Below are 26483 nucleotides of genomic sequence, written 5' to 3'. Positions count from 1 at the left end.
TTCTACCGAATATTTGAAGTTTAGAGCTTTGCCTCCAAAGGTTCCGAAGCCAATCCAGCAAACTTAGTGACCGTAGCTTCGGCAGTCAATTGACTTAGAAGACGGTTCTCAGTGACGAGATAGCACTGCGGAAACCAAGCACTGACGTCTTCTCCCAACATCATCTTTACCAGAGCTTCACCAGTCAACCAGCACTTGTCCATTCCGTACCCGTTGAAGCCAGCGGCGATCCACTGCCCGTCATCCTGATTACTCCCGGTGACGCAAGCAGGGACTTGGCCGACAATAGGCAATCCATCAGCAGTATGGCCTTGAATACCGGACCATATCGACTCAATCTCCGAACTAGATTCAGTACCCCAGCCTTTAAGAAAGAATTTTGGAAGGACAGTTGAAAGGGCCTGCACTGCTCTGTCGGGTACATATGTGTCATCCGAGGTCAAGATATCGTGCATATAGGCTGTTTCGTTTCCGATCCAGATCCTTCCTGTCAGGGCATTCTGCTGGAGATAGTAAAGACCTGTGTCAAATAATCCTGTTCGCGCATCAAGTGTTGACTTGTGCGACAGACTCCAGGATTTCGATGCTCCCACGTTCTCGAGCTGTGGTCCTGGTTTCTGGACTGACATCGTACCTCTGAAAGGATATATCCGGCCAGCAAGTTGAGGAAGTAGATGTGATGCGTGTCCGTTGGTGCAGTGGATGACTTTCTTGGCCTTGATAGTCCCACGAGGTGTTGTGACTAGATACGGGTAATCCGGGTCAATGTGGTCCTGGAGTTTGATACGAATAACTGGTGTATGTGTTTCGATGGCTAGTCGATCTGGGTGTTGAGCTAACAATCGCTCGTAGATGCCAGTCAAGAGACGGTATGGCCAGATGGCCCCTGCATCGTGTTCCACAGCGCCTGATGCTCCCTTAATATTCCATCTCTGTACAAGGTCAGCTTCTTGGTAAGTATCTCCGGAGAACTTTTTCTTACCTCCGGCACTTCATCCGCGTCGACAATTCGATGATAAGTGCTACACTCGGGAACGTTCTTTTGGAAAGCCAATACTGAGCTTCGGGCAGCAGCCCATGTCTCGTCATCCCCAACAGCCATTACCTTTCGCACATCACGGATCTGGCAGTCTTCTTGAACTTCCTTGTCCATAGCCTTAACCATATCCATCACATGCTGAATGTTCAGAACACTGAATCGTGTGATTTGCTGGGCCGCTTCGAGCCCATGCTGTTGAGCCAACGGGCCGAACGTGTGGCCAGCAGCAGTTACAAGATGTCCGCCGTTCCGCCCTGTTGCGCCGCTTACAAGCGTACGCGCTTCTAGTACAGTAACATGAGAGCCTTTTGCAGCTTTGTGCTCGAGGAGGGTTTTAGTGACGCTACAGCCAGTGATTCCAGAGCCAATAACGACAAAGTCCGTCTGCTCTGGCAGTACTGCTGACTGGATAGAGGACACTGTGGGATGAACTGGGATCTGCCATGCAGATACTGTAGGATTTGAACGAGGCAGGCCGGGGTCTTTAAGAATAGCTGTAGATATGCTCGCCATGAATTGGGACATAACTGAGCCTACGGAAATGTCAAACTTTGCTGTCTGTGTATTGCCGGTTGGTATCAACATACTGTGGGTAGCCGTCGCCGTACCGGCGAATGCTTGAGTTGACTGTTTCATGTTTTCCGTCTCGATCTTAGGGTCCATGGCGATGAGAGTTTAGATAGAGATTCTCTAGCATGCAAACGAAAACAATAAGGGCTTTGGAGTTTGACTTAGAGTCTGTGGCAAAGGATTTGTCCGTCTACAGACTTTGGAGCTACCTCTATGAGACGCCTCAAGCCGCTTGTAGACCTCACAAAATAACTAATTATCTCTTCGCTCCTACTTTCTCTTTCCGGGTGAAACATGCGGGCGCGTGCAATCTGTAGATGGCGGGGAGGTCTCAGCTATCATCTTGGCGATCTAGACTAATTAGGCAAGTCTGTGCGAAGCAGATTAACCTGCATTCCACCCCGCACAATCACTCTCTTGGTGTACCGAGGTTTAGCGCTTCTAAGCAGCTTATCATTGGTACTTACTCCAGTCAGTGTTGCTGCCCGTTGGACCTGATCCTTAACAGATTTCGTCAATCAAAGTTATAGCTCTTTGATACTATTCATCATGACGATATACGTGACAGATTTGAAGGAAGAAGATATTCCCGGCGCTGTGAAAGCTGTTCAGTAAGTACTTAAATGATACTTGAGTGAGGAGGACTTATCATGGCTAATTCTCCCAAGGGAGGCATTCGCAGGAGATCCATATAATGAATGGGTGTACGACCATAAGAATGTCAGTAATCTTCAACCCCATCAGATACCTAGCGTGTCGATATGTATAGCTCAGAGACATAGCTAATAACGTTGGGAGTTATTAGTTCAATCCACAAAGAAACTCAGTGTCTCTCGGCATCAGGATGAGATGGGGAATGCGAAATGGAATCTTCCACGTTGCAAAAGAAGAGGGCAACGATAAGGTCCTCGGCGTCGCCATGTGGCTGCGTCCACAACCGGCAGATCAACCTGCAACTTGGAATGACTGGCTTGAGAGCTGGAGACTGTACTTCGGACAGGTATGGATGAATCTGGTATATGGACGTGGAGGGCTCAATGTGACAGTAAGTGGTAATCCGTCTTTAACATTCTCGCATGCTTACTTATGACCTTTACAGAGATACTATATCTGGAAAGATGCCCAGGCCAAGGCCCAGTCAGAGGTTTGGACTGATCCTCGAGGCTATTACTTCCTCAATATCATGGTTGTTCTGCCCGAGGCCCAAGGAAAAGGTGTCGGAGCAAAGATGATGAAGGTCACTACCGAGCAGGCCGATGCTGAGAACATGAAATGCTATCTCGAATCAAGTCGGGATAAGCCAAATGTGGCTATTTATGGTCGCTTTGGGTTCAAGTTACAGAAGGAGATGGTTTGCGATGATAATGGGGACGCTATTACTTTATTTACCATGATTAGAGAGCCTTATGCAAAAGCAAGCGATGGTAGATAAAGAGCTTCTATATTATACTTTATGGGATTACCACAACTTTTTACCGACTTGAGTGATCGAACGACTCTGACTATTCAAGGAACTGATATACACAATCTTTTGCAAACACAAAGATAACGGCCAATGCAATATCTATCATCCGCAATACTGTAAGCAAAGCATATTCTGTGTAAGAATAGGAAGGTTTATTTCTGTTGAAGTTCATATTCGTAGGACTTTGATGTATTGGATGTCGAGAAAGTATAATTTCTATCTCTCTAACCTTAATCAATTTTCGGGGAGATTTTAACATAACGTTTACACAAATGGCGTACAAAACGTATTCACATGGTCACAATTCATGGCACTAAGATACATAGCAAAAACAAGTCAACTGGGAGGAACGAACTATTCTATCTAATGACTGATAGTTCCAGCCATGCTGCCCAACTCAACGGCTTTCAATTTTGACAACAAGCCCTCTCAAATCCGGCATTATCTTTACCATGGTTGAGATCAGCAGGTGGTTAACCATCTTACTGGGGGGCAGTGATACCACACTGCTCATTGGTAGCAGGAGCAATGCAAACACCACCACGACTACAGCAAGTATTGGTGAAACACATCTGTCCCGCCGGGCATTTTCTCGAGGATGAGCACTGCTGGAGACCCGTACAATTGGTCTCAAGCATACAGAGACTATGACCCTCTGAAATGGCCCAACAAGAGCAGGGCGAGTCAGGAGGACCGCATGGGGATGACGGAAGCCTACATGATCCTGGAGCATTGCATGTTGCGGGGTCACCCAGGACGAAAGGGAGTGTAGACGCTGTGCCTGTAGGAGTAGTGGTTGTCGTTGTGGTAAGTGTGGTAAAGTCTGTTGTTGTAACTGTAGTAGAATTGGTTGTGGTGACTGTGGTAGAGTTGGTTGTAGTGATTGTAGCAAAGGCAGTGGTTGTTGTTGTCGCCGTCTGTTGCTCGGTGACAGTCTGCGCAACCACTCGGAACTCTCCTGTTATGATTGTGGGTGTTGAAGTTGGAGTATCTGCAGCGGCAACCTGGTCGAGTTCTTGGTTGTTACGGCTATTGTCCTCCTTTGTTTCCTTTTTCTTGTCACCGGCACTTTCCTCGTTGGGACAGTCTTTGTCACAATCACAACCCTTACCCTTGGGACATTCAGGCTTCTTCTTGTTGAAGTACCGGATCCTGTCTTCCATGTATTTGTCGACTCTGTCTTCGGGGAAGGTCTTCGTGGGCCTCCTGCCCTCCCAGTAGGCAGCCTTGCCTTGGTCATTGAACTTGGGCTTCTTCAACTTGAAGGCTTCGGCCCTGTCCTCGTTGTTCAGCTTCGGCTTCTTCTCCTTGTAATCTTCGGCCTGGTTCGTTGCGTCGTTCTTGGGCTTCTTGGACTTCCTGGGCTTCCACCGGACATTCCTATCGTCCTCGTCGGGGCGCTTATTCTGCAGGGAGGGCAGGCAGTAGCACGCATTGGCAAAGTCGATCAAATCCCCGCAAATATCCTCGTATTTTTCGGGGACCGAGCCGTGGTACCGGGCAGCCCTAAACATGTGTTAGATACGATGATGTTGTCAAGGTAACAGGGCATACTTGCGTGTTTCCATGCATATGAGCGAAGTTTGCACAATCCTTTTCGTAGCCATCAATCGAGGTGATCTTTATCGCGCACTTGGTGAAGCAGTCAGGGTCTTCCTTAGCAACAGCTTGAACTGCGCTGGTCGAGGTGGCCATGAAGGCCACGAGAAGCTTGAAGGAGACCATCTTGTCAATTGGCAGATTCGATGCGAGAAGATGATCGAAGGAGGAAGAGGACAAGAGAGGATGGCACGGTTATTTATGAACTCAATTCCTCTTGCGGGGATCCCATGAGTGGCAAAATAAACCTTTGACTCTCACGAATACTGTTGTCTGAGTAGGAGAGAGCGAAGCAGGCTTGAAGCCTATCGTATATCAACCTCTTAACAGTGAGCTCTCATCTATTCATCAGACTTAATATCTAAAGAGGCTTCAATGATGATTACTCGATGATCGATCCCGTACGATGCCCCTCATTTGTGAATTGCATCCTTCCAATGCCATGACATAAATTATGAGTCGTGATATCACCAGAATCTCAACCAGCAAAACCATTTGTGGTCCACTCAGTGTTAGTTCGGACATATGAAAGTCCGCACTCAATACACCGAGCTCCTCCCAGAATCATGAAGTCTATCGGAAATTGGACTCCCAACATTTTGTTATTCACATCCTTCAGTTTTAGCTCGTTTTCTCCATCTAGAAGTCGTTGTACTAAACCGCACGTCGGGTCCGAACCCGTTTTCGACGTTGCTGGCCCACACATACAGCGACAAAACCCGATCTAGTCTTGAGTTAATTCATTATGGTCCGGAAGCTCATGGACTTCCGGCTCTCGATTTTACGGCACTAGATCTAGCCGAATCTTCGACGGGGGCATTTAAGGCACAGCGGCCTCTTCACTGGTTGGTACCCTTGACACAAGATCCACTGCGATGACAAGGATCGTCTAAGTTCCGAATGCCCTCGGATATATACAATGCCTTCTGTGTCCTTTAAAAGATCATTTACATCGAGTACCGGAGTCTCCTCAACTATAAAAGGCCTACTGAATATATGTTTTCGCTTTCAATCTTCATACCAACATACACTTCATCTTTCTTACCGCTCCAAACTTTCCATCATGGCTCCTATCCAATTTGGCACTCTTCTCTACGACTTCCAGGCGCTCGACGTCATTGGTCCCATCGACGTTTTCAATTCATGCAGCAAAGAGTACCTGAAAGAGTGCGAGCCCATGATGGAAGTCGACGCAGACGCAATGTCTCGCGCCAAGGAATTCAATTTCCACTTCATCGGTCTCAACCGGGACCCTGTCACCATCGCCCGCAAACTATCCTTCCTACCGACAACCACAGTGGAGGAATGCCCCGAGCTTGACATACTCCTTCTGGGAGGTCCTGATCCCAGCACATTTGAGCTTGATCCAAAGTACGCAGAGTTCATTCGACGACATGTTGCAGCTGGGAAGTTGCTTTTGACTACCTGCACCGGAGCTATGCTCGCTGCGCAGGCGGGTGTTCTGGATGGCAAGAATGCCACTATCAATCATGGTGCCGTTTCCTTCATGAAGCAGAAGTTTCCCAATGTCAAATGGACAGACGAGAAGAAGTGGATTATTGATGGGAATATCTGGACTTCTGGCGGTGCTGTTGCTGGAATGGATATGTGTGCGCAATGGATTATTGAGAATTCTGGGCTTGATGTGCTTACTTTGGGTTCGTCCCTGTTGGATTATGAGCCCCGGGATATCGATGGTATTCTCAACGTCATTCCCAAGCGGTTTGATGAGAATGGAAAGCAGCTACCCACTCACGTCTTCAAGTAGACGGTCAGAACAACAACCCGGTTTCACGAAGTGCATCTGTGCATTTCGAGAATGATAAACTCAAAAATATACATTAGCATTCTATTGGGTATATAAAAAATCACTCTTCCACATCGCTCTCCAACCCCTCATCTTCGTGGCTCAGATTCTTGCACCGTAAACTCAACATCCTTCTTGATCCCATCCGGCATCGAAGGAATAATCTCATCCGAGCTGGCGTCGCCTCCACCGTGAATGTAAACATTGTGTTCGGAGTTCACAGTGGCTAATCCGTTGTCTGCCCGACCACTGCGACTCCTCCAGCCTGAACCCCGCCCGTCGCCAAGCATGATGCTTCCAGGTTCGGCACCTTTGTATTTTGAGCTGACGTTGTTCGAAGATAAGAGTGAGCCGAAGAGGGGTTTGAGTTTCTGGCGCATCCAGCCCCATGTGCTGGGGAGGTTGGAAGTTACTACGGCGACGAAGGATTCTCGGACGGCCCATGAGGCGCCTTCTTCGGGACCTGTATCGGGGTTCTGAGTCTGTCAGTACTGAGTTTCTTGGTTGTAGGTTGGGGATTACGTACCTGAAGAATGAGGAAGCACCGTAACAATCCCGCGACCATGACAAAGATAGCGCCAGAGAACAGAACCAGTAAGCCGTATTTCTTAACCTTGGGAATTCGGGCTCCCCATAACATTGGGATCGGGATCGCTAGCAGGTAGATGTCGGTAGTAATATTGAGGCAGACAATAACAAAGATGTAGATCTTGGACAAAGCCGGTTGGCAGAAGTCTAAAGCTGGTCAGCAGGTCGCTTCGAAATTGAGTGAGGTTCTTAGCGTACTGCCTGGGTTGGGATAGATCTGCCAGAAGTGGTTGAATGGCTGACAGCTGAAGAGAATACAGCAGATGATAGCAATGTATGTCGCGGCAATGAATGCAAAACCAATGTAGATCCGTGTCTTATAACCCGCAAGGCCGGCCTAGGATAGTTAGTAATGACCTATGTGGCAGGCCTATTACATACCGTGAGTCGAAAATAGAAAGCGCACAGCGCTGTCTTGACAAGCCAAAGCACCGAAGCATACATGACCCAACCAGCAACCTGGATCTTTGAACCACCAACCCTCCATGCAAATTCATCACTGTCTGGCGACAAGGCTTTGCGTTCCTCATCCGTCATACCACTGTTCGTCAAGCCTCGGAACTGCGCGCCGACAGTGTATGCAAGGGCCGTCTCGATCGTGTACGGCACAATAACCAGTAGCATAAGCCAGTCATCGGCCTCGAAGTTTCGTATTCCGACCTGTCGTAATCGTGCGTATGTTCGTAGGAAGATGATAAGGATGCCAATTGATAGTAATGTGAACGCCTCAACGACGAAGTCGGCTTGGCTCCCCATGGTTGCTAACACAAAGACCAAGAGTTAAAAGGATTCAGGCACGAAGGGACCGCGATCAACGGGCTCTGCAGACTCTTTAAGGGACCTAACAGTCCACAGTCTATAGCATGAGGTAAATCGCCGCCACACTTCAGGGACCATCCATGAATCGTGGGTCCGCTCACGGGGCATTTATGTATCCATATCTGCAGCACCGGCGTCTCAGCTGTGCACAAATGATAGACGACATCCACATGCATTGATCAATGAGTGACGAGTCGCTACGTACCGGGAATTAGCGACGGATGAATGGCGGCACTAGAAGCTGATCAGCACAAGCGCTAAAGACACCAACTTGCGGGGCGAGTCATTACGGAAGGTCCGGTATTCTGAAGCTCAGACTAGAAGCTGCAGGGTGATATCCTTGGAAATGAATCAGGCATTCGTCTCATGTATCTCACCAAGCAAAGGATTGGTCGGTAGATAGTAGGACTACAGTAGGTTGTAGGCCAGGGGTGATCATCTTGTCTTTCCACGTGGCTGAGAACAAGCCGCAATGAATGACTTTCCTAATGAAGAAAAGCATTCAGAGTCAGATGAAAAGAGTCAGAACGAAACCAAGGGATGGTGTAGATCAGATCTATTCACCTTCCTTGTTTCGTTACCACTGAATGTCACATATTCCTGGATCGACGCCATTCCGTCTCCATTCTCAGGGGCCAGGGGCAGCAGTTGACGATGCGCATCATCAATGGGGCGTACCAGTAGTAGTCGCGAGGCTGTTTCGTTCTCGGAGATTTCCAGACATCAATAAAACATGACGACTTCAAGATTCGGTAACGGATCCGAATAGCGAAACGATTGCTTCGAAAGTCATTTAGACAAACGCCGTTAATTGTGTGACTTGTCATGAAACGATCTTGTTGACTGCTTGGTTTGCATTAAAGTGGCGATACGATCAGCCACTATAACATTGGGCCAGGCCCCGCCACACAGCACAGCACAGCACAGCACAGCACTTCAGCTCACAGCTGAGCCAAAGTGGTTACGTACGCCCGAATGCATGCACAAAAGCTGTCAACTTCTTCACCTGCTGAAGATTGATTAGGCCTCAATTCTAGACAGGGCTCGGAATGATTTAAAGAAGCAACGGTCGGCCGACAGAATTACAAGGGTTAAACTGATACGCGGGACGGTAGATCAGCCACTGTAGAAATTGCAGCCAATGACGTCCTCGCATCTGAACCCCTACGTCCAGATCTACAGCGCTTGTTCCGCGTTCCGTTGACATCTTGCTACGGGATTTCCGTCAAGAGAACGGAATCGGAGATTATAATGAATGGGCTTCAAGACAATCATCTCTTTGACTTCAATAGTTGAAGGTTTGTAGCCTCATAAGGCAGTTTAAACGGGGTTCAAGAGGATTTAGTGCCGGCGAGCGTTATCCGTGATGCCAAAAGGATCTTAATGTGAAATGACAATTGCTTCCCGCGTGTGAATGCACGGGAATATTCCCAACTAAAGTTAGATCCCGAGAAACAACTTGGCTCGAGGCATTGAGTTTGTATCCTATCATGACGCCTTCACATTTGTACGCGCAATACTCTCACAAACCGTCCGGACACCATGGAGATACGCAAGTACAGGGTAGCAATCTTGCACAGCGAGACATGTCTTGGTAAGATACGCGTCCATCGCCTCGGAAGTCTTGGACCCTTGATTCCGGAAATGCAGGGTTTCAATTAGTACTGCGCCGAAAAGGCCTAGCAGCAAGCAAAAAGCGGCTTCCCAAACTCAATTCCATAGCATCGCAATGGTTGGCACGCGGAGACGGGACACTACCCGGGATCCTATCATCCGAGAAAAGCGATCGTGTCGTGTACAATACAGAGCATGTGTCGGTTCAATGTCATCCTGTTACGCTTCTTGTCATAGTCCGTAGCAGTAACGGTGTCCTGTCGGGCGCGATGATCGACTCTACCTTTGTCACGAATCTCTAGAGCTTCATTGACGTCATCGACTCGTGTCGCAAGGTCCATCAGCGTAACAAAAAGATATGCAATGCAATTAATTTAACTAATAGTTCTAGGATTACTTTAATAACAAGCCCTGTCTGTATTGCAATAGCCTGCGTCAATGTTGTCAAAAGCGCATTGCAGCTGTCTCTGGTACTGAGCGAGAAATGAAGACAACTTCAATGCGCTCCTGATAGCATCGACATAAGCTATTGCAATGGGTACTAGGGTTATGTTATTGTAAGATTGCCACTCCCTCCTCAAAGATCATGGTATATGAACATCGACTTGTAGCCCCCATCGGTACTCTGTCGCACTCTTTTCGAGAGTGGACAATGCTGCGATATCGTCGAAAGGCCCCATCAACCTATGTACATCCAAATTGTATTAAGAAGATGTAAGTCCAAGTAAAAGGTCCAGTAAATGGCCGTAAACAGAAAAATAAACAAGAAACCACCCGTAATTAAAAGCACCACACAAAAGGCCGTCCCGTTCATGTTTTTCTCTCCGACCGAATGTTTCATTCATTATCGCATAAATTCATAACCCTTCAACCCTTTTTGCGCCGTCAATTGCTCTTGTTGAACAGGCTCATCCGCAGCATGCCACTTTTCTTGGGCTTCTGGTGGAAGGAGCTCTGCTGGCTGACGGGTCGCTGGTCGAAGCTGTCCATGCTGTCCATTCGCTGCATGGGTGGCTGGCGAACTGCGGGGGCTGGAGCGGGGGCTGGGGGTGCCTGGTTAACGAGTTCCCCTCGCAGAGCGCGACCGACGTCTTCGTGCTGACGCTCGTACTCGTCGTGCTTGGTCTTGGCCTCGATGAAGCGGGCTTCGGCGGCGTGGCGACGTTCTTGTAGGGCGCGGAGCTCCTCGTCGAGCTGGGCCATCTGCGTTTGGGCTTCGTGCATGAGGTGGTCGTACTCGTGGATCTTCTTCTCGAGGGGCTGGAGGACGCTCTTCTGGATGCTGGGGCTCTGGAGGCGACTGATGTCGTGGCCGGGAATGTTCAATCGGTCGGGGGAAACTCCGCGGCGCTGCTGCTGGTGCTGTTCTGAGGCCATAGATTGAGACATGCGGCTCTGCTGAGTGTTGGGGCCTGGTCGCGTAGGGGATTCAGCATGCGATCCGCCAGAGTCGGAAGTGCGACGCGATTGACGTCTGTAGCGGCCACCCTCTCGGGGGCCATTGGGCTGTTGCTGACCATCCATTGAACCAGGTCCGTTGTATGTTTGAGGCATAGGTTGTTGACCTTGAGGACCGCGTGGACCGTTGATGTTGAGGTTGGGACCTGGACCTTGTTGACCTGGAGGTGGTTGTCTGCGCTGCCCGGCGTTTCGCGCAACCTGACCAACCGGAACGACACGCTTTTAGCCAAAAAGTTAATTTTATTTTAATCTTCAGGGGAAAACAGAAAAAATCGGAGAAACTATGTTGCTCAGACTAGAGCCGTTCTTCTCTAGCGGCGCAGGGGAAGAGATAGAAAGGAAATAGATAGCGAAATGAGAGAAGAGAAAAGCTCACCTGTTGTTGCTGCTGTGCTTGTGCGAGCATGGCGTCCTGCAATGCCACGTCAGAAGTGGGAGAGCGCATCTCGGAGCCCTCCTCGCTCTGGAAACGATACTCGTCGAGCCCGTCGGGAGATTGAGGGCGTCTGTATCGCGGGCTCTGGCCGTTTCGCGCAGCACGAGCTGCTTCGCGAGCGTCGCGGGCATTACGAGGTTCGAAGCCAGAGCCAGGATCCTCGAGATTGTATCTCGGCTGGTGAGGAGCCGCCATTGTTGCCATATCCATTGTGTTGTTTGTATGTACTGAAGAGTGCGGGGAGACAGAGAGAGAGAAAAGCGGTGATGGAGAAGCGTTTGTCTTACCGCAAGACGAGACAAAACAAGACAAGAGAAAGGAATGAAGAGAAAAAAATGACCAGCGTCTATCTCCCGGGCCCTATTCTCATTTTAGTTACAAGATCAGAAACGCGATGGCTGGAAATGGGCGAGGTTGGCCCTCTCTTTTCTGTTCTGCCCTTTTCTTTTTATCCCGTGGTTGGGATCCAATGCCATCCATCCAGGTCAGGTCCAGTCCAGGCTTTTCAGGGGTGTCGACGACACTGACTTGGCGGATGGCCCACTGTAGACAACACCCCAGCCGCCCAATTGTAGTACAGTGTTAATTGGGCTTTCCCTTTGAATGACGCCAATTCCTGATCTTTACCCATAATTGAATGACATTTCTTCAATAAAGAGACAGACTAAAGATGCATCGAATTGGGTACATTTTCTAGGCCCTTTCTATTGCTCCACGTTCCCTCTCTCGTATGGACTCTACTGAAACATTACGGCTCCATGCATTGGTGTCTCTGCTTGGCGCCCAGTGATTGTAACGCAGATACTCGAAAGGTTGGTGGCTGGGCAAATGAGATAAAGCAGGTTATTTCCAGATAAACGCGATTCCTGCCAGGGAATTTAAGATGAAACATCGCTTGGCTTCAATCTAGTGTTTTGCTATTTGTCCATTGAGCTTAGCCAGCCGTTGAGCTTTTTTAATTGATGGATGATGAGTGAGCATGTTGGTGATGCTTGGATTGAGTCTTATGCATGCACTCAAGGTTACACGTCACGATACTGTGCAGCACAGTGTGACCTTATGGTCGCGTTTAAACATGCCATTCCATTTCCTGCCATCAATTAATTAAAGTTCCCGTGTTTTGAGAATTGTGTTTGACGATTGTAGTACTGATCATTGATTATGGTTGAGAGGAGGAGGCTAATTGTGTTCAATTGATTGAGCACAATTCATTCTTGTAGACACAAGGTTGGGCATCTATAGACTTCGCGCCATGCAATCTAAGCGCAGAATTTTCCACGTCAGAAGCGAAGCAGCGGCCCGTCCCATGACATGCCATCCACGAGCTGAGCCTCGCTTCACCGCCAGACCCTGACCTAACCATTTGACTCAGATTTGGATCTCAAACGAAGCCCAAAGTACAGGGTAAATGCTAGTCTTGGGCGTCGCCGACTGCCTACTCTACCTGACATCATGACACAAGATGCGACCGTGCGAAGCCTGCTTACCGTCATCATCACCACTTCGCCAACGCCGTCTGCACCATCAACAGAGCTCATATCAACAATTTTGGAGTCGTTTGATCGACACTGTCCAGAGTTGATAGAATGTAATGTTGTCGTCGTGTTTGATGCCTTCGATCAGATTGTTCCAATTGCGAGATTGAAGAAGGGACAGGTTACACCTAGTCAGGCATCCGACTTTGAGGCTTATAAGAAGAATGTCAAACAGTTGATACTCGGACGATATCACCAAGATGCCGCTAATACTGCCTTAATTAAAGAGGATACTACTGCAGAATATGGAAGCCCCAAGCATGAGAACCTAGTTGACTACTCAATATCCCACACAATCGACAAAAGAGTTACTTTCATAGAACCATCGAGGCGTCTTGGCTTTGGCCTCGCAGTCAGGTCAGCCCTGCGAATCATCCAAACTCCGCACGTCTGGGTCCAACAGCATGACTGGGCTCTAACCGCGGATCTTCCCATTCAGCCTCTTCTTCAGATCATGCAAAGCCACGAATCAGACACAGAAGCACCCATCAAATATGTCTGTTTAGCTGCTGTGCGCATGCTCTCATACGCTACTTCCGCGATAGTATCGGAATATCCTACGTTACGCGATACCTCAGCAGCTCTTACTCGTGAATATGAAGCACCGTCATACCCTGGAACTAAGATACCACTGACACCAATGTATTTCTGGCACGATAAACCTCATCTTGCATCAACGGCACATTATTTGGAGCGTGTATTCCCTACGCGACTTGCGATGCTGAGAGGAGACTTCATCGAGGATAAGATTGGACAAAGAGCTCGCGCACAGATGAAAGAGGGACTGGTGAGTTTGATATTGGTGTCTGGTTGCAAGAGACGGCTAATATGATGTAGTGGACGAAATGGGCTACTTGGCTATACTACCCTGATCAGGGCAAGACGTTATGCTTGAGACATCTGAAGGGCCGGACTTGGGAGGGTACAACGGGGCAGGCGGATAAAGCTGCTATGTGGCGACAGATGAATGAAGCTGGAAGGACAGTAGAAGCGAAAGGCACGGCTTGGATGGACGAGAGTCATGATATATCTATGTTCATACACGAAGAGGATCATAACTCATGACACAAGACACAATAGATGCTAGACAGCTACAACAAATCTCAGGATCAAGAAATCGCATACTAGCTATGGGATCTCTCAGCTCTTGGCTCTGACCTTGAACACTATTCTAAGTGAACTCTGCAACCCTTTTCAATACTGAATGTGATGGACTTGTTTCGTCGGCAGAGCTAAACGACTGCAGCTTTGTATGATGGACCTCGTTTCGTCCCAACCAGCATCTACTCGGCCGAGTCATGACGTCAGCTGAGATCTATCCGATTTAGCCAGGGTAAATACAAACCCTTACTCTAAACTCAATCAGTCAAGATGAAGAACCGTTTGGAAGTCATGGAGTGTGCCGGGTCAATTGCCGACCAGAATGCGGGGTGCATAACCCCTCACATTGGGTCGATCTCCATTCTCCATGAGCATCACCGAGGTGTATCACTAGATCGACTTGGCGATCTGGGGCACAGCGAATGTATAAGAATGGCTGCAATAAGGCATTGGCCATGTGGTAGACAAGTAGTCTTTCTGTACATACCGCCAATATGAGACTCACCACACCCTTCGTCCTCGCCTGCAATGCAGTCCTCGGAGCATCCCAGCTAATGGGAACTCCCTCATACGAATTCCTTTACACTGTCAACGCAACCCTGGGTGAGCGCTGGCCGATTGGCGACTACCACCAAGGTAGTCGCGTGGTGATTCCCATCACCGGCGGGACCTTCAAGGGTCCTCGAATGTCAGGAACGGTTTCCAACTTGGGCGCCGACTGGGGTCTCACTGATACCAAGGGTATCTTCTTCCCTGATACGCGATACAACCTCAGGACCGATGATGGCGTTGATATCTATATCCAGACTCAGGGTCCTACGCAGCCAGACGGACGAACGCTTCTGAGAGGAACGTTTCAGGCGGGCCATCCCGATTACGATTGGTTGAACTACATCCTTGCTGTGGGTGTCTTGCAAAGGCCGCCTGCTGAGTCTAATGGCAAGTATGTCGTTATCGACATGTGGCAGGTAAGTTGTCCTTTGAGTCGTAACGCGTTCCGTGAACTGGTAGCTGATGGAACGAAAAGATGGTCCTGCCCGATTGCAACGGTGCCTGCTAGGAAGAAAGTTTGGCTGGGATGCCGAATCTCGAATCGCCGTGGTCTATGAGCACCATGTGAAGAACAAGAGATCCTGGCCACAGTCACCGCCGCGATTATGCCGGTGCAATGAGGCTAGAGCGTGCGACGGTGTAATTAAACTGCCCTTGGGGTATAACATGCTATTAAAAATGAAGTATAAACAATGTTTAAGGTCGATGGAGAGAATATAACCTTATTCACGCTTGAACCGTCGATAGCTAGCTGGACCTTGAATGAAGCTACGGTTAAAGGGTTTTGCTTTCAAAGTGATGTTTGCGCATGGACGATTGTCTATAAACTTGAAACAAGTTACGCCGAATTCCCAAGAATGTTGTCATTGCTCTTTGAGTGTGGTATTATGATCATACCAAGTACCTATAGCAAAGACGTCAGTAGTCATAACACCAATAAAATGAAGCGGAAATGCAACGCCATTCAGAGAGACTAGGCTTCCATTAACGCCGCACTATTACCCCGGATACCCTTGTTCTTAGTTCAACGTTGGAAGCGACAATAACAAAGTCAGTTCACAGCGTGCTCACTAGTAAACCCAATCTGTACCAAACCCAATCGTAATCAGAAAAATAATCTGACGTCTCAAAACTCAATCTTTAAATAAATTATTCCGGACAGAACTGGAAATACCGATCAACCAAGGTCTATCATTTTCGCTCTTCGCAAAGATCCCTCAATTTGAACAGAATACCCCGGATCTAAGTCCAAGTCCAGCAAGCCGAGGTTTCAGGCACCTCCTCTTTCTTGACCGTCCCGCTGTAACTGCCGCTGTTTTCCCCCTTAGCGCAGCCCATCTGGGGAAAGATCACCGACAATTTCATTTTAACAAAATTCCCCCGCAAAACGCAGGGATCGCATTGCGTTAAATGTTTATGCGCCGTGCTGTATATAATGAAGTACTACTACTTGTTGATCCCTTTTCCTCTCGCTCAGTCTTGTCCAGCATTGTCTAGCGATACCTGTTATTTGTCGAATTACAATATGCGCGCCAATTTGTTACTACCGGGTCTTGTCTCGGGTCTGGCTGCTGCGGCACCTGGCAAGGAGGAAGACTTTGCTGCCAAGTGCGCCAGTTTTAGGACCTCGCTGAAACTGCCCAACACCAAGGTCTGGTTCACCGAGCATGTGCCTGCCGGTGGAAATATCACCTTTCCTGACAACCACCCAACATGTACCCCCAAGAGCCAGGTCACAGACGTTGAGATCTGTCGCGTGGCTATGCACGTCACGACAGGTCCCACTTCCAATTTGACCCTCGAGGCTTGGTTGCCTTCTAACTGGACTGGTCGATTCCTGAGCACTGGAAACGGAGGCATGGCTGGATGCATCCAATACTCGGATGTTGCTTACGGTGTCGGCAACGGTTTCGCTACTGTTGGCGCCAACAACGGTCACAATGGAACTTCAGCTACGGCCATGTACAAGAACTCCGGTGTTGTGGAGGATTACGTCTACCGCTCTGTACACACTGGTACTGTTCTTGGTAAGGACATCACCAAGAAATTCTACGGAAAGAAGCACACCAAGTCCTACTATCTTGGTTGCTCAACTGGTGGACGACAAGGATGGAAGGAAGCGCAGAGCTTCCCTGAGGACTTTGATGGTATTGTCGCTGGTGCTCCCGCCATGCGCTTCAACGGGCTGCAGTCCCGCTCCGGAAGCTTCTGGGGTATTACTGGTCCTCCTGGAGCCCCAACCCACCTGAGCCCCGAGGAGTGGCAGATGGTTCACAAGAGTGTCCACGTTCAGTGTGATGAGCCTCTTGACGGCGTCAAGGACGGTATTCTCGAGGACCCTAACCTCTGTAACTACCGACCTGAGGTTCTTATCTGCAGCAAGGGCCAGACCAAGAACTGTCTGACAGGCCCCAAGATCGAGACCGTTCGAAAGGTCTTTTCTCCTCTGTACGGCAACAACGGAACCTACATCTACCCTCGTATCCCCCCCGGTGCGGATGCTGGTTTTGGCTTTGCCATTGGCGAAATGCCCTTCCCCTACTCTACAGAATGGTTCCAGTACGTTATCTGGAATGACACCAAATGGTCTCCCGACCAGATCGGACCCGACGACTACCAAAAGGCCTCCGAAGTCAACCCTTTCAACGTCGAGACTTGGGAAGGCGACCTCTCCAAGTTCCGCAAGCGTGGATCTAAGATTCTCCACTGGCACGGTCTTCAAGACGGTCTCATCAGCTCCGACAACTCTATGGAGTACTACGACCACGTCTCGCGCACCATGGGTCTCAACAGCACCCAGCTAGATGAATTCTACCGATACTTCCGCATCAGCGGCTGTGGTCACTGCTCTGGTGGCGATGGCGCAAACCGTATTGGAAACAACATGGCCAACTTGGGTGGCAAGACCGCCGAGAACAACGTCCTCAAGGCCATCGTGAAGTGGGTTGAGGAGGGTGTTGCCCCCGATACCATTACAGGCCAGCGCTTCGCTAACGGTGCCCCTGATGGTAAGCTCGAGTACGAGCGCAGACATTGTCGCTACCCCTACCGCAACGTCTGGGACCGTAAGGGAGACCCCAAGGATCCTGATAGCTGGAAGTGTCAGTAGGGAATGGTGGCGTCTATTATATAAGATTTATTTCATCGTGCACATATAGAAGATGATCTTCGTAAATAAAATTACACGTTTTACATAACACGGGTTTGCTTACTCCAACCGTGAAGTCGGGATAATACGGCGACTGCCAAGGTAAAGTGATGTCAAGTAAATCAACTAGCGAGATGTCGCAGTCTCCAATTTCAACGCCTTGCCTTGGAAGTTCCCTCCCCCAACATCCATGGGGGAAGAAGGGAGGGGGCGTCACTGTAATATCAGTCATTTCCCCAGACCCGACGCGACAGACAAGTAGTTCCAGGCATTCGTTTTGATGCGGAGAGAATTACTCTTTTCATCCACTCCAAGAAGTCTAAATGACCGCCAAGACAGGAATATCCCCACGATTTGGACACGGTCAAGAGAAAAACCCGGAGGTTGAGTAAGAGAAACTCAGTGCACAGACTTTGAAGTCTCTCTTCCCCCTCATTTCCCCAACCATCCCCACAATGTGCTCTCTTTCTCCAAGATGGAGGAGCGAGTCAGCTGGAGATTCGAGGATCCAATCAATGAGGCGAGCGTTATTTTTCTAGAATGATGATGCATGCCAGAGATTGCTGCGTTGGACATCTCCGGTTTGTGGGATGGATGCAAGATTTGCAGATCCTGGTTGCCTAGCGGCCACGCCAACCTCCATCCAACCCATGGATACGAGGGATGAGGAAGACAATTGAGTTTTTAATACCAGGTGGCGCGGGACTTTTACAAGATAAACGGGAATAATTGAATAATTTCACCGGCACTTTTTAAGTCCCTTGATTTTCGGCCGACAATACCTCCGAGCCGATAAACATCTTACGATGGCTTCACCTTACCAGACTCGTCAGATTCACCACGGTGACTTGCAAAATTACAATACAATCTCCAATTCTCCAATGACAAGAGTCTTATTATCGATACTCGGACCGGTGTCGGATATTCCGGCACCTCAACACGCCCTTGATCAACAGTTACCGACTCGCCTGCTCCACAAAATACTGAATGCATGTGTCAAAACAAGCTATTTTTCGCGTAACGGAAAACAAACTGTGTCGTACCATCAACGGAGCAAAAACTCAATAGGCAAAATTTAAGCTTGTACCCTTGGCGTCGGTCTTAGCCGTATGGGTTCTTGGGCCATTTTGTTTTCTCCGACGGAGGTGAAGAGCCTCACAAGAGCCTCAATTAAACGACACCTGACATGATCAAGACACAAGTTCAACAGCCTGGTAGTGAGTAAGTCGAGGTGACAGATGTCAATTCTTTTCCTCAGTGGAATTCTTATCTCTACATCTGCAGGGTTCAAAATGGATATCTCGCCCTTATTTCCATTCCAGCAAAGATCGCTGTCAGTATAACGTAACAAGTTGTGGACCCAGTATTTTCATCGGTTGGATATTTTCATGACCTGATGGTTTTGGACGATTTGCTAACTTTTACGTGAGAGACTCTCGTTCCCCCATGGGGCTCCACGATATACCGCTTTATTTCTCACTTTTCACCTTTTACCTACAGAGTACCATGTTAGATAACGAGATTCTCGGCAATCCACTCGGAACCAGATAAACATCTGGAGACCTTTTTCTTGGCGCATGTATATAAGAATTGCGCGACCGACCCGAGTCTTTTGTTCTGTATCTCTTTGCTATTGGTGATTGTTTTAACCTTGGAACACTCTTCATTTCTTCCATATCATGAGCACTGAGGACAAGACGACAAAGGCGCAGCCCGACATGGGCCAGGACAACCACCATCGTCCTGCGTCTATCCGCGGCATCGACGGTAACGAGATCAACACCATCAACGATGCCGGCGACGATATCCTCGCTTCCAAGGAACAACATTCCGACGAACCTGTCCAGAACATCTTCAACCAAGGCGGCAAGAACTACAGAACCCTCGGCAAGTGGGATACCGTCTTCGTCCTCATCACGAACCAAGTCGGTCTTGGTGTCCTTTCTCTTCCTGGTTGTCTTCAAGTTCTCGGTGTCGTCCCCGGCGTCATCGCCATCATCGGTCTTGGATCTCTCTCTGCCTATACTGCCTACGAACTCCTCCAATTCTACAGAAAGTACCCCCATGTCGTCAATGTCGTCGATATGTGTGGTATCATCGGTGGAAGACCACTCGAAATTATTGCCGGTATCGGTCTGATGATCAAGGTTATGATGACTTGTGCCTCTGCGAGTGTAACATTGTCTGTCGCATTCAACACTCTTAGCAACCACTCTCTCTGCACTGTCAGCTTCGTTATTATCGCTGTTGTGGCATGCTGGGTATTGTGTCTTCCCCGAACCGTCAAATTCGTCTCGCAATCCGGTATTCCTTCAACGATAAGTATCCTGGCTGCCGCTCTTACTGTCATGATCAGCTTGGGCTTCTCGTCGCCCTCACAGGCCCCTCCTGGCTGGGAAAGAGAGATCCAAGTCATCGGCAACCCGACCTTCCGCCAAGGACTCAACGCCTGTCTCAAGATCTGCTACGCCTATGCAGGAAATATCAGCTTCGTCTCTTATATGGCCGAGATGAAGAACCCCAGCCGAGACTTCCCTATGGCATTGGCCTGCCTTGAGTGCTTCTCCATTACACTTTACACAATCGTCGCTGTTGCTATCTACTGTCTCGCTGGCGACTATACCACCTCCCCTGCTTTGGGATCCGCGCCTAGAACTGCCGCCAAGGTAGCATACGGACTCGTTCTGCCTTGTGTTTTCGCTACCGCCATGGCTTTCGGTAAGTTCAATACCTAACAACAAGTAAATATCAAGCTAACCCTAATCTCCCAGGACACACTGGTATCAAATACATGTATGTTGTCGCTATGCGAGGACTCAAGTCCACTCACCAAGTCACCGACCGAAGCGTCAAATCTTGGAGCGTTTGGGTCATCTGCGTGACTCTGTACTGGATCATTGTCTTCGTTATTTCCAACGCCATTCCCATCTTCGACTCTATCCTCTCCATCTCCTCCGCAACCACGATCGCCTGGTTCACTTTCGGTCTCAGTGCCATCTTCTGGTTCCACATCAACAAAGGCCAGTATACCAAAAACTGGAAGAAGATTGCCCTATGCGTCGTCAATGGACTGCTTATTGTGCAGTCGTTGTTTATGAACGGCGGTGGTCTGTGGTCTTCTATCACGGAATTGTTGAACATTTTCGCCAACGATTCAAGCAAGATTCGCGGCACTTTCTCCTGCGGCGATAACTCTATTTGAACATATGCATGGATGGAACTGGGTATAGATATTATGTAGCAAGCACATAGCGATTGAATGATATATGATGATATTGATATTGTATTTTGACCAATCTCTTTCCCTATTTCGTGATATAGGACCTGTTGGTTCGACGGATACTGTGCCTGCAGAAATTATGGATCGGGTAGAACATGGGTGTAGTTGACCAAGATGCCAAGCCCAAGATTCCCCGTCACGGGACGTGAACTTCGGGAAATCCGGTCAGCATGAACAAGTCATTCATCACAGGACAGAAAATGGCGCGATATTGCTATCATGTTCAACATCAGTTCATAGTCGAGCCGAGAGAATGGTGGGTAACTCTCGAGATCGTTCGGGCCGACATTTGCAGGACGATAGTGGCGACGAGCGGGTCAATGCCGTTCGGGAATAATGGAGGAGCAAGGTACAAGATGCAGGGAGCTAGCGATAAAGAACAAAATGTGCATATTGAAAGCTTCTATATATATTCATCGTTCTATCTAAATTTGGCGAATTCAATCCATTACCCATGACGTAACAAGCGAATGAACCGTATGCTGTGCAACTTGCTCTAATTCGACATGCCTAAAGGGGAACACTCATTATGACTCATTTTGTATCATTGTGTATCGTCTCGACTAGATCCGAGCAACCCGGCGTTTGTTGTAGGGCTGAGCCGGGATGTTGGGTACGTCTTTAGCCGACACGAGTTTGTTCTAACTTCGGGCAAGTAGAGGCTACTGCTCAGTGAAATGGCTCGCTTGAAGAACCGCCCAGAACATATGATAGCTGGGATCAAGTGTTTACTTCGAAGTATTAATCTAAAACTATGGATTATAATTGACGTCTAATGGCTGAGAATCTTTCTGTTCCCGTACTTGAATGTGTATGGGACGGTTTGAATGTTGGTATGGTCGGCTGTGAGCGACTAGCTCACATAGAATGCCTGCTGGGGCTCAACTTCAAGATCTAAACAGCGGTCCATCTGGACGGAAGAGGAAACAACTAGAGGCACTTGCTCCCCGGATGTGTCACACCGTGGCTTACTGTAATCTCTTTAACCTTGGTAGAACGAGCGTCGCAGTGTTCGTCAGCATGGAAAGGTGCTTTGCTATCAACTATAAGTATATCGTAGAGTACAGCTACAGAAGTAGTTCAATATCAAATAGATTCTATTCGTTGCGAACATCAGGAACAGTAAGTCTTGCTAAATCCCTTACTTCTTGTTTTCGACTATACATGATGCACAATATTTTGCCGAACCGATATTACTCGCAGTCAAGACTGTGCTTTTGAGGACCCATGAACCGACATCGCCTGACATACTCTATGATTCTACTTTCGTCAACTTCTTTCGTGTTATTGAGCTAAGATTAGCTAATTATACGATACACGCTACAGGACTTTCGCGATTATATTCGACCATGAAGATGAAAATGGGCTTCTGGAGGATCAGTGGCTCATTCTCTAGAGACAGAAACTGTTTGCGGAATACGTTTGCCTCGATTGACTCTAAGCCACGGGTGTTGAGAGTAGATTAGATGCGTAACCGTAATCGACAGCAACCAAATACCACGATCCTTTCGTTTCATTCCACGATGCTCCTATACCGCGCGGTGTCAGAAAGACGTTTCTTGAATGATCGCATATCACGTGTATGCATTCCATCCCTTCAAAGGAGGTAATTTCCATGTAGCAGGGTAAAGGATGTTGGTGGTGGGTCAGAGCTCAATACGCGATACGGCGGATACGGGATACGAAGGCAATTTGCGCTTGTAAGCTTACTACCCGAATCATTAAATAACAGCCACATCCGTTTATAACAAAATCTTTCATTCTAGAGGATTCGAACATTCCGTTAATTACCCAAGTCCACCCGAGGTCTGATACTTCATAATCTGCCCAATACTCACCATGACCCCGTCGCTTTTACCAGTTTTGCGTTCACGCTTCATAGCCATGCAAGCTTATAATAAATCTCCTTCATTCTATGGAATCAAGAGTTTCTCTCACTCATTTACGAGATATCTGCATCAATCTGCATACCAACAAAACAGAAGTCGACCAAGACAAGACACTCCCCCCAACCCGAATCCCTCATATCCGGCTTTCAACTTGGAATCTCTCGGGCTCGGAAAACATATGAAAGTGGCTTTGATCATCATCTTGAGCATATTTGGAACAATTGAAACCTGGTTCTGGTGTAAGACTATATGGGAGTGGAGGAAGCGCAACAAGAAATCTCAGCAGGATTGAATGAGAACGCGTCTCACCGGTATCATTCCCCAAGGTGATCTTTCTTTTTCGGTATTTTCGCCGGCAAATCTGAGTATCAGGAACCATCCGGGGAGAACAGGAAAGCAGCGAATCACACACAGATCCGAATGCGGGGATACTAGCTTAGCTTAGACTTAGAGCCACTCCGAATGCAACTTACATCACCACGAGACATCCCCCAGATTCATTTACCAGTGTTATGGTTCATGGAAGGACGATCTTGGGGTTGAGGCATTTGTCTGGGTAAGTTTAACCCGGTTGGTAGTCAAGTTGGCCAAGGTAACGTCCACCTGGTTAGCAAGCTGCACTGGGGTCTCGTCAAGGTCCATGTAAAACACAACTATAAAGCCCATGGTCGCGTCGCAAACTTGCCCTTCTTTTGGCCACCACGAGATTGAAGGATGAAGTTGTCTGTTACTCGGTTTATCTCAAGTTTACTTTGGCTACAGCCTTGCCTGGTCGCTGCCATCCCGCAGCAACATGGATCTACCACGGACCTAACAACTCTCCCCAAGGTGGAGAGGGTTCGGACTTTCATACTCACCGACATCCTCAATGAACCGGATGACTCTATGTCTTTAGTGCGATATCTACTGTACTCCAACGAATTCGACACTAGGGGAATTGTCGCTGTGACATCGTGGTCGTTGAGAAATGAGACCCATCCCGAGGAGATCAAGAGAATTATTAACGCCTACGGCAAGGTTGTTGACAAACTCAATCAACATGTCCACCCTGACAATTCTTACCCTGATCCGCAAGATCTGATAGATAAGGTGTCATCCGGCCCGGTTGTAAGTTCATCAATCCCAAAGGCGTGCAGAAACTGACAGTGTTAGTCTTACGGCAAAGCTGCCCTAAAGCAGTCACTTAGCGATGGTGCTCGAAACCTGTTCGAGGCACTACGAGAATCCGAGAAACCTCTCTACCTCGGTCTCTGGGGCGGAGTAAACACACTAGCTCAAGCTTTGCAACATATTGACAAAACCGAAACTAAGACCGTGGCGTCTCAATTTCGCTCCCGCCTCCGGGTCTATTCTATTTCCGATCAAGATGACGCAGGGGCCTACATAAGAGTCAAATGGCCTGATGTCTTCTTCATTGTCAACGTCCATGGCTATCGGGAGTACAATATGGGTACATGGACTGGGATATCTACCGGTGACAACAACGCTGCGAACAGGACCAAGGTGCTGGATGACTGGCTTACTCCCAACATTCGCCTTGGGCCGCTTGGGGCTGAATATTCCAAGATTATATACACGATGGAAGGGGATAGTCCGAGCTTTCTCTGGATTATTCAGAACGGTCTCAATGTTCCTGGACGGCCGGATTACGGTGGCTGGGGTGGAAGGTATAGTCGTGTTACTGAGGATGAGGATATTAACCAATACGGGACTTCAGCTGATACCCTGATCAATAATAACGGGGAAAGCTGGAGGAGCCACTATGCCACTATCTGGCGCTGGCGCGACGCTTACCAAGACGACTTTGCAGCACGTGTGCAATGGACACTGGTTGACGGTTTTGAAGACGGCGCTCACCCTCCAAGCATCTCTATCAATGGCTCTACAGGAGTTGAGCCGGTGCGATTCAACGTTAGCCTCAACGACGCCATCATCCTGGACGCCAGCGAGTCGTATGACACGGACAATCTGAATGATGGCTCAGGACTTTCATTCGAATGGTATTCCTACGCCGAGTGTGCGTTGACGTTCCTGACGAGTCTCGATGAGAAGTTCTTCAAAGTTGAAGCACTTTCGCCGCCATCTGGAACTAACGGTACGCTGACCGTTAATGAAGCTGGTTTCAGCAATGCCGCTCTGGGTCCTCAAGTCAAGATATCTGTCAACCTCACTGGCTGGGAACAAGAGCAGCCTAGCTCGGTCGATAAAGAGTGGCATGTTATTCTTCAAGTCACCAACAACAAAGGAGCGTATCCCGTCAGACGGTACAGGCGTGTCATTCTTCAGATTCCTGAGAGCACTTGATTCTACATGAAATCGGAGCGACGATAGTTGATAGAAGATTATAAACTGTGCTCATTAGTAACCTTAATGTAAAATTGATCTTCTACACCATTCATTATAACATGGCTCATCTGTGTATTTCAGGAGCTTTCATTGGCTGCCGGGTCCTTTTGCTCCGAAGTCTTGTGTTATATACTCCGTTGAGACAAATTGAGGTTGTAGACAGAGACACCGTTTTTGGTCAATAAGCAGGTTGCTGTGAACCATTACTAAAGTAGGCGTCATAGATACAAACTAGTTCGAGACGCAACAATGAAACCAGACACATAAAAAGACAAACAATCCCTTACAAAACAACCATTAACCATCTCCAAGACACTTCAAAATGCCATCTTCTAAAGGCAAGCCCACCGACCCCGAGCTTCGAGAGGAGCTGAAGGAAGAGATCAAGCAAGAACCCAATAAGAACGGTGGCGGCGAGGGACAATGGTCAGCATGGAAGGTATAAAACAACCTATCTATTTGAGACTTTTGTTAATCATGCATCCAGGCGTCCAAACTCGCAAAAGAGTATGAAAAGCAGGGCGGCGACTACGAGAATGAAGCTGGATCAAAGAATGAACCAAAGAAGGGAGAACCCAAGCGGAAGAGCGAAGGGAAGAAGAGTCGGGAGCTTGAAGATGAATGAGATAAGAGTGGCCACGGGCAAGATAGTTCAGGCATTATGAGTAGGATGCCTGCACAAGACCTTGTTGCCTCCATGCGAAGTGATAATTCAGAGTAGGTTTCTATGTATGGTGCAATGCAGCGCTTCGTCAAGGATTAAAGGATTTAACCTTTCGAGATCCCGTATCTTCTCACACTTTCACTGCCCTTGCTCCTGTGGGCTTTTGTGGTTTGCACGGGCGTGATCAGTCTGTCTATGGAGAGTTGAAGCCGCACACTAAAGACCTACAGTCAGTTGACACCTTCTCACACAACCTTTGACAACCGGCGACTATCAATGTGAGAAACACGGTTTATTGATAGGAATCTACAAGAGAGGACTACCGTCTTCTTTGCTGTTAGGGACGCAGGTGGGCGACAGAAGAATCGTCTCCTGAGGTCTAGGCTGCAAAAATAAAGGCGCCTGGAGCGCTGGTCCAACCTGGCATAAAGTAACCCAATTATTTCATCTCTTAGAATTTCAATTTCAGTTTTTCATGTACCTTGAGGGTACATTAGGAAAGATAGACAAAAAAAAAAGAACATACAACACCAGGGATTCGCTGGTCGTCACCGACCCAACTACTAATCC

The 26483-nt window shown here is 48.3% G+C and overlaps 12 protein-coding genes across 12 annotated transcripts; 8 read left to right on the top strand and 4 right to left on the bottom strand.

The window, feature by feature from the left end:
• Positions 1 to 20: 20 nt before the first annotated feature.
• FIESC28_06905 (uncharacterized protein) lies at positions 21 to 1702 on the bottom strand (the record flags this gene model as incomplete). Its single annotated transcript, XM_031161047.1, has 3 exons — positions 21 to 932; positions 983 to 1572; positions 1627 to 1702. The coding sequence occupies 3 exons, from the start codon at positions 1700 to 1702 to the stop codon at positions 21 to 23; spliced, it is 1578 nt and encodes a 525-aa protein (XP_031014850.1).
• Positions 1703 to 2158: 456 nt separating this feature from the next.
• FIESC28_06904 (uncharacterized protein) lies at positions 2159 to 3041 on the top strand (the record flags this gene model as incomplete). The annotated part of the gene is made up of 4 exons (XM_031161046.1): positions 2159 to 2220; positions 2278 to 2329; positions 2415 to 2654; positions 2709 to 3041. The coding sequence occupies 4 exons, from the start codon at positions 2159 to 2161 to the stop codon at positions 3039 to 3041; spliced, it is 687 nt and encodes a 228-aa protein (XP_031014849.1).
• A 515-nt stretch (positions 3042 to 3556) lies between these two features.
• FIESC28_06903 (uncharacterized protein) lies at positions 3557 to 4799 on the bottom strand (the record flags this gene model as incomplete). Its single annotated transcript, XM_031161045.1, has 3 exons — positions 3557 to 4480; positions 4572 to 4580; positions 4629 to 4799. The coding sequence occupies 3 exons, from the start codon at positions 4797 to 4799 to the stop codon at positions 3557 to 3559; spliced, it is 1104 nt and encodes a 367-aa protein (XP_031014848.1).
• A 937-nt stretch (positions 4800 to 5736) lies between these two features.
• On the top strand, positions 5737 to 6441 carry FIESC28_06902 (uncharacterized protein; the record flags this gene model as incomplete). Its single annotated transcript, XM_031161044.1, has 1 exon — positions 5737 to 6441. The coding sequence occupies one exon, from the start codon at positions 5737 to 5739 to the stop codon at positions 6439 to 6441; it is 705 nt and encodes a 234-aa protein (XP_031014847.1).
• Positions 6442 to 6569: 128 nt separating this feature from the next.
• On the bottom strand, positions 6570 to 7824 carry FIESC28_06901 (uncharacterized protein; the record flags this gene model as incomplete). The annotated part of the gene is made up of 4 exons (XM_031161043.1): positions 6570 to 6956; positions 7007 to 7215; positions 7267 to 7405; positions 7450 to 7824. The coding sequence occupies 4 exons, from the start codon at positions 7822 to 7824 to the stop codon at positions 6570 to 6572; spliced, it is 1110 nt and encodes a 369-aa protein (XP_031014846.1).
• A 2562-nt stretch (positions 7825 to 10386) lies between these two features.
• Positions 10387 to 11608, bottom strand: FIESC28_06900 (uncharacterized protein; the record flags this gene model as incomplete). The annotated part of the gene is made up of 2 exons (XM_031161042.1): positions 10387 to 11181; positions 11339 to 11608. 2 exons carry the CDS (start codon positions 11606 to 11608, stop codon positions 10387 to 10389), a joined length of 1065 nt encoding a protein of 354 aa, XP_031014845.1.
• A 1242-nt stretch (positions 11609 to 12850) lies between these two features.
• FIESC28_06899 (uncharacterized protein) lies at positions 12851 to 13998 on the top strand (the record flags this gene model as incomplete). Its single annotated transcript, XM_031161041.1, has 2 exons — positions 12851 to 13720; positions 13771 to 13998. The coding sequence occupies 2 exons, from the start codon at positions 12851 to 12853 to the stop codon at positions 13996 to 13998; spliced, it is 1098 nt and encodes a 365-aa protein (XP_031014844.1).
• Positions 13999 to 14528: 530 nt separating this feature from the next.
• FIESC28_06898 (uncharacterized protein) lies at positions 14529 to 15094 on the top strand (the record flags this gene model as incomplete). The annotated part of the gene is made up of 2 exons (XM_031161040.1): positions 14529 to 15002; positions 15062 to 15094. The coding sequence occupies 2 exons, from the start codon at positions 14529 to 14531 to the stop codon at positions 15092 to 15094; spliced, it is 507 nt and encodes a 168-aa protein (XP_031014843.1).
• Positions 15095 to 16111: 1017 nt separating this feature from the next.
• FIESC28_06897 (uncharacterized protein) lies at positions 16112 to 17695 on the top strand (the record flags this gene model as incomplete). The annotated part of the gene is made up of 1 exon (XM_031161039.1): positions 16112 to 17695. One exon carries the CDS (start codon positions 16112 to 16114, stop codon positions 17693 to 17695), a length of 1584 nt encoding a protein of 527 aa, XP_031014842.1.
• A 1718-nt stretch (positions 17696 to 19413) lies between these two features.
• On the top strand, positions 19414 to 20936 carry FIESC28_06896 (uncharacterized protein; the record flags this gene model as incomplete). The annotated part of the gene is made up of 2 exons (XM_031161038.1): positions 19414 to 20452; positions 20506 to 20936. The coding sequence occupies 2 exons, from the start codon at positions 19414 to 19416 to the stop codon at positions 20934 to 20936; spliced, it is 1470 nt and encodes a 489-aa protein (XP_031014841.1).
• A 2852-nt stretch (positions 20937 to 23788) lies between these two features.
• On the top strand, positions 23789 to 25207 carry FIESC28_06895 (uncharacterized protein; the record flags this gene model as incomplete). The annotated part of the gene is made up of 2 exons (XM_031161037.1): positions 23789 to 24010; positions 24056 to 25207. The coding sequence occupies 2 exons, from the start codon at positions 23789 to 23791 to the stop codon at positions 25205 to 25207; spliced, it is 1374 nt and encodes a 457-aa protein (XP_031014840.1).
• Positions 25208 to 25571: 364 nt separating this feature from the next.
• Positions 25572 to 25874, top strand: FIESC28_06894 (uncharacterized protein; the record flags this gene model as incomplete). The annotated part of the gene is made up of 2 exons (XM_031161036.1): positions 25572 to 25688; positions 25737 to 25874. 2 exons carry the CDS (start codon positions 25572 to 25574, stop codon positions 25872 to 25874), a joined length of 255 nt encoding a protein of 84 aa, XP_031014839.1.
• Between the last annotated feature and the right edge of the window lie 609 nt (positions 25875 to 26483).

Source organism: Fusarium coffeatum (genome assembly GCF_003316985.1).
Source record: "Fusarium coffeatum strain FIESC_28 chromosome Unknown BRIP53273_contig_148, whole genome shotgun sequence".
NCBI lineage: Eukaryota > Fungi > Ascomycota > Sordariomycetes > Hypocreales > Nectriaceae > Fusarium > Fusarium coffeatum.
The sequence above is the reverse complement of the archived record's forward strand: the minus strand, read 5'-3'. Positions and strand labels throughout refer to the sequence as shown.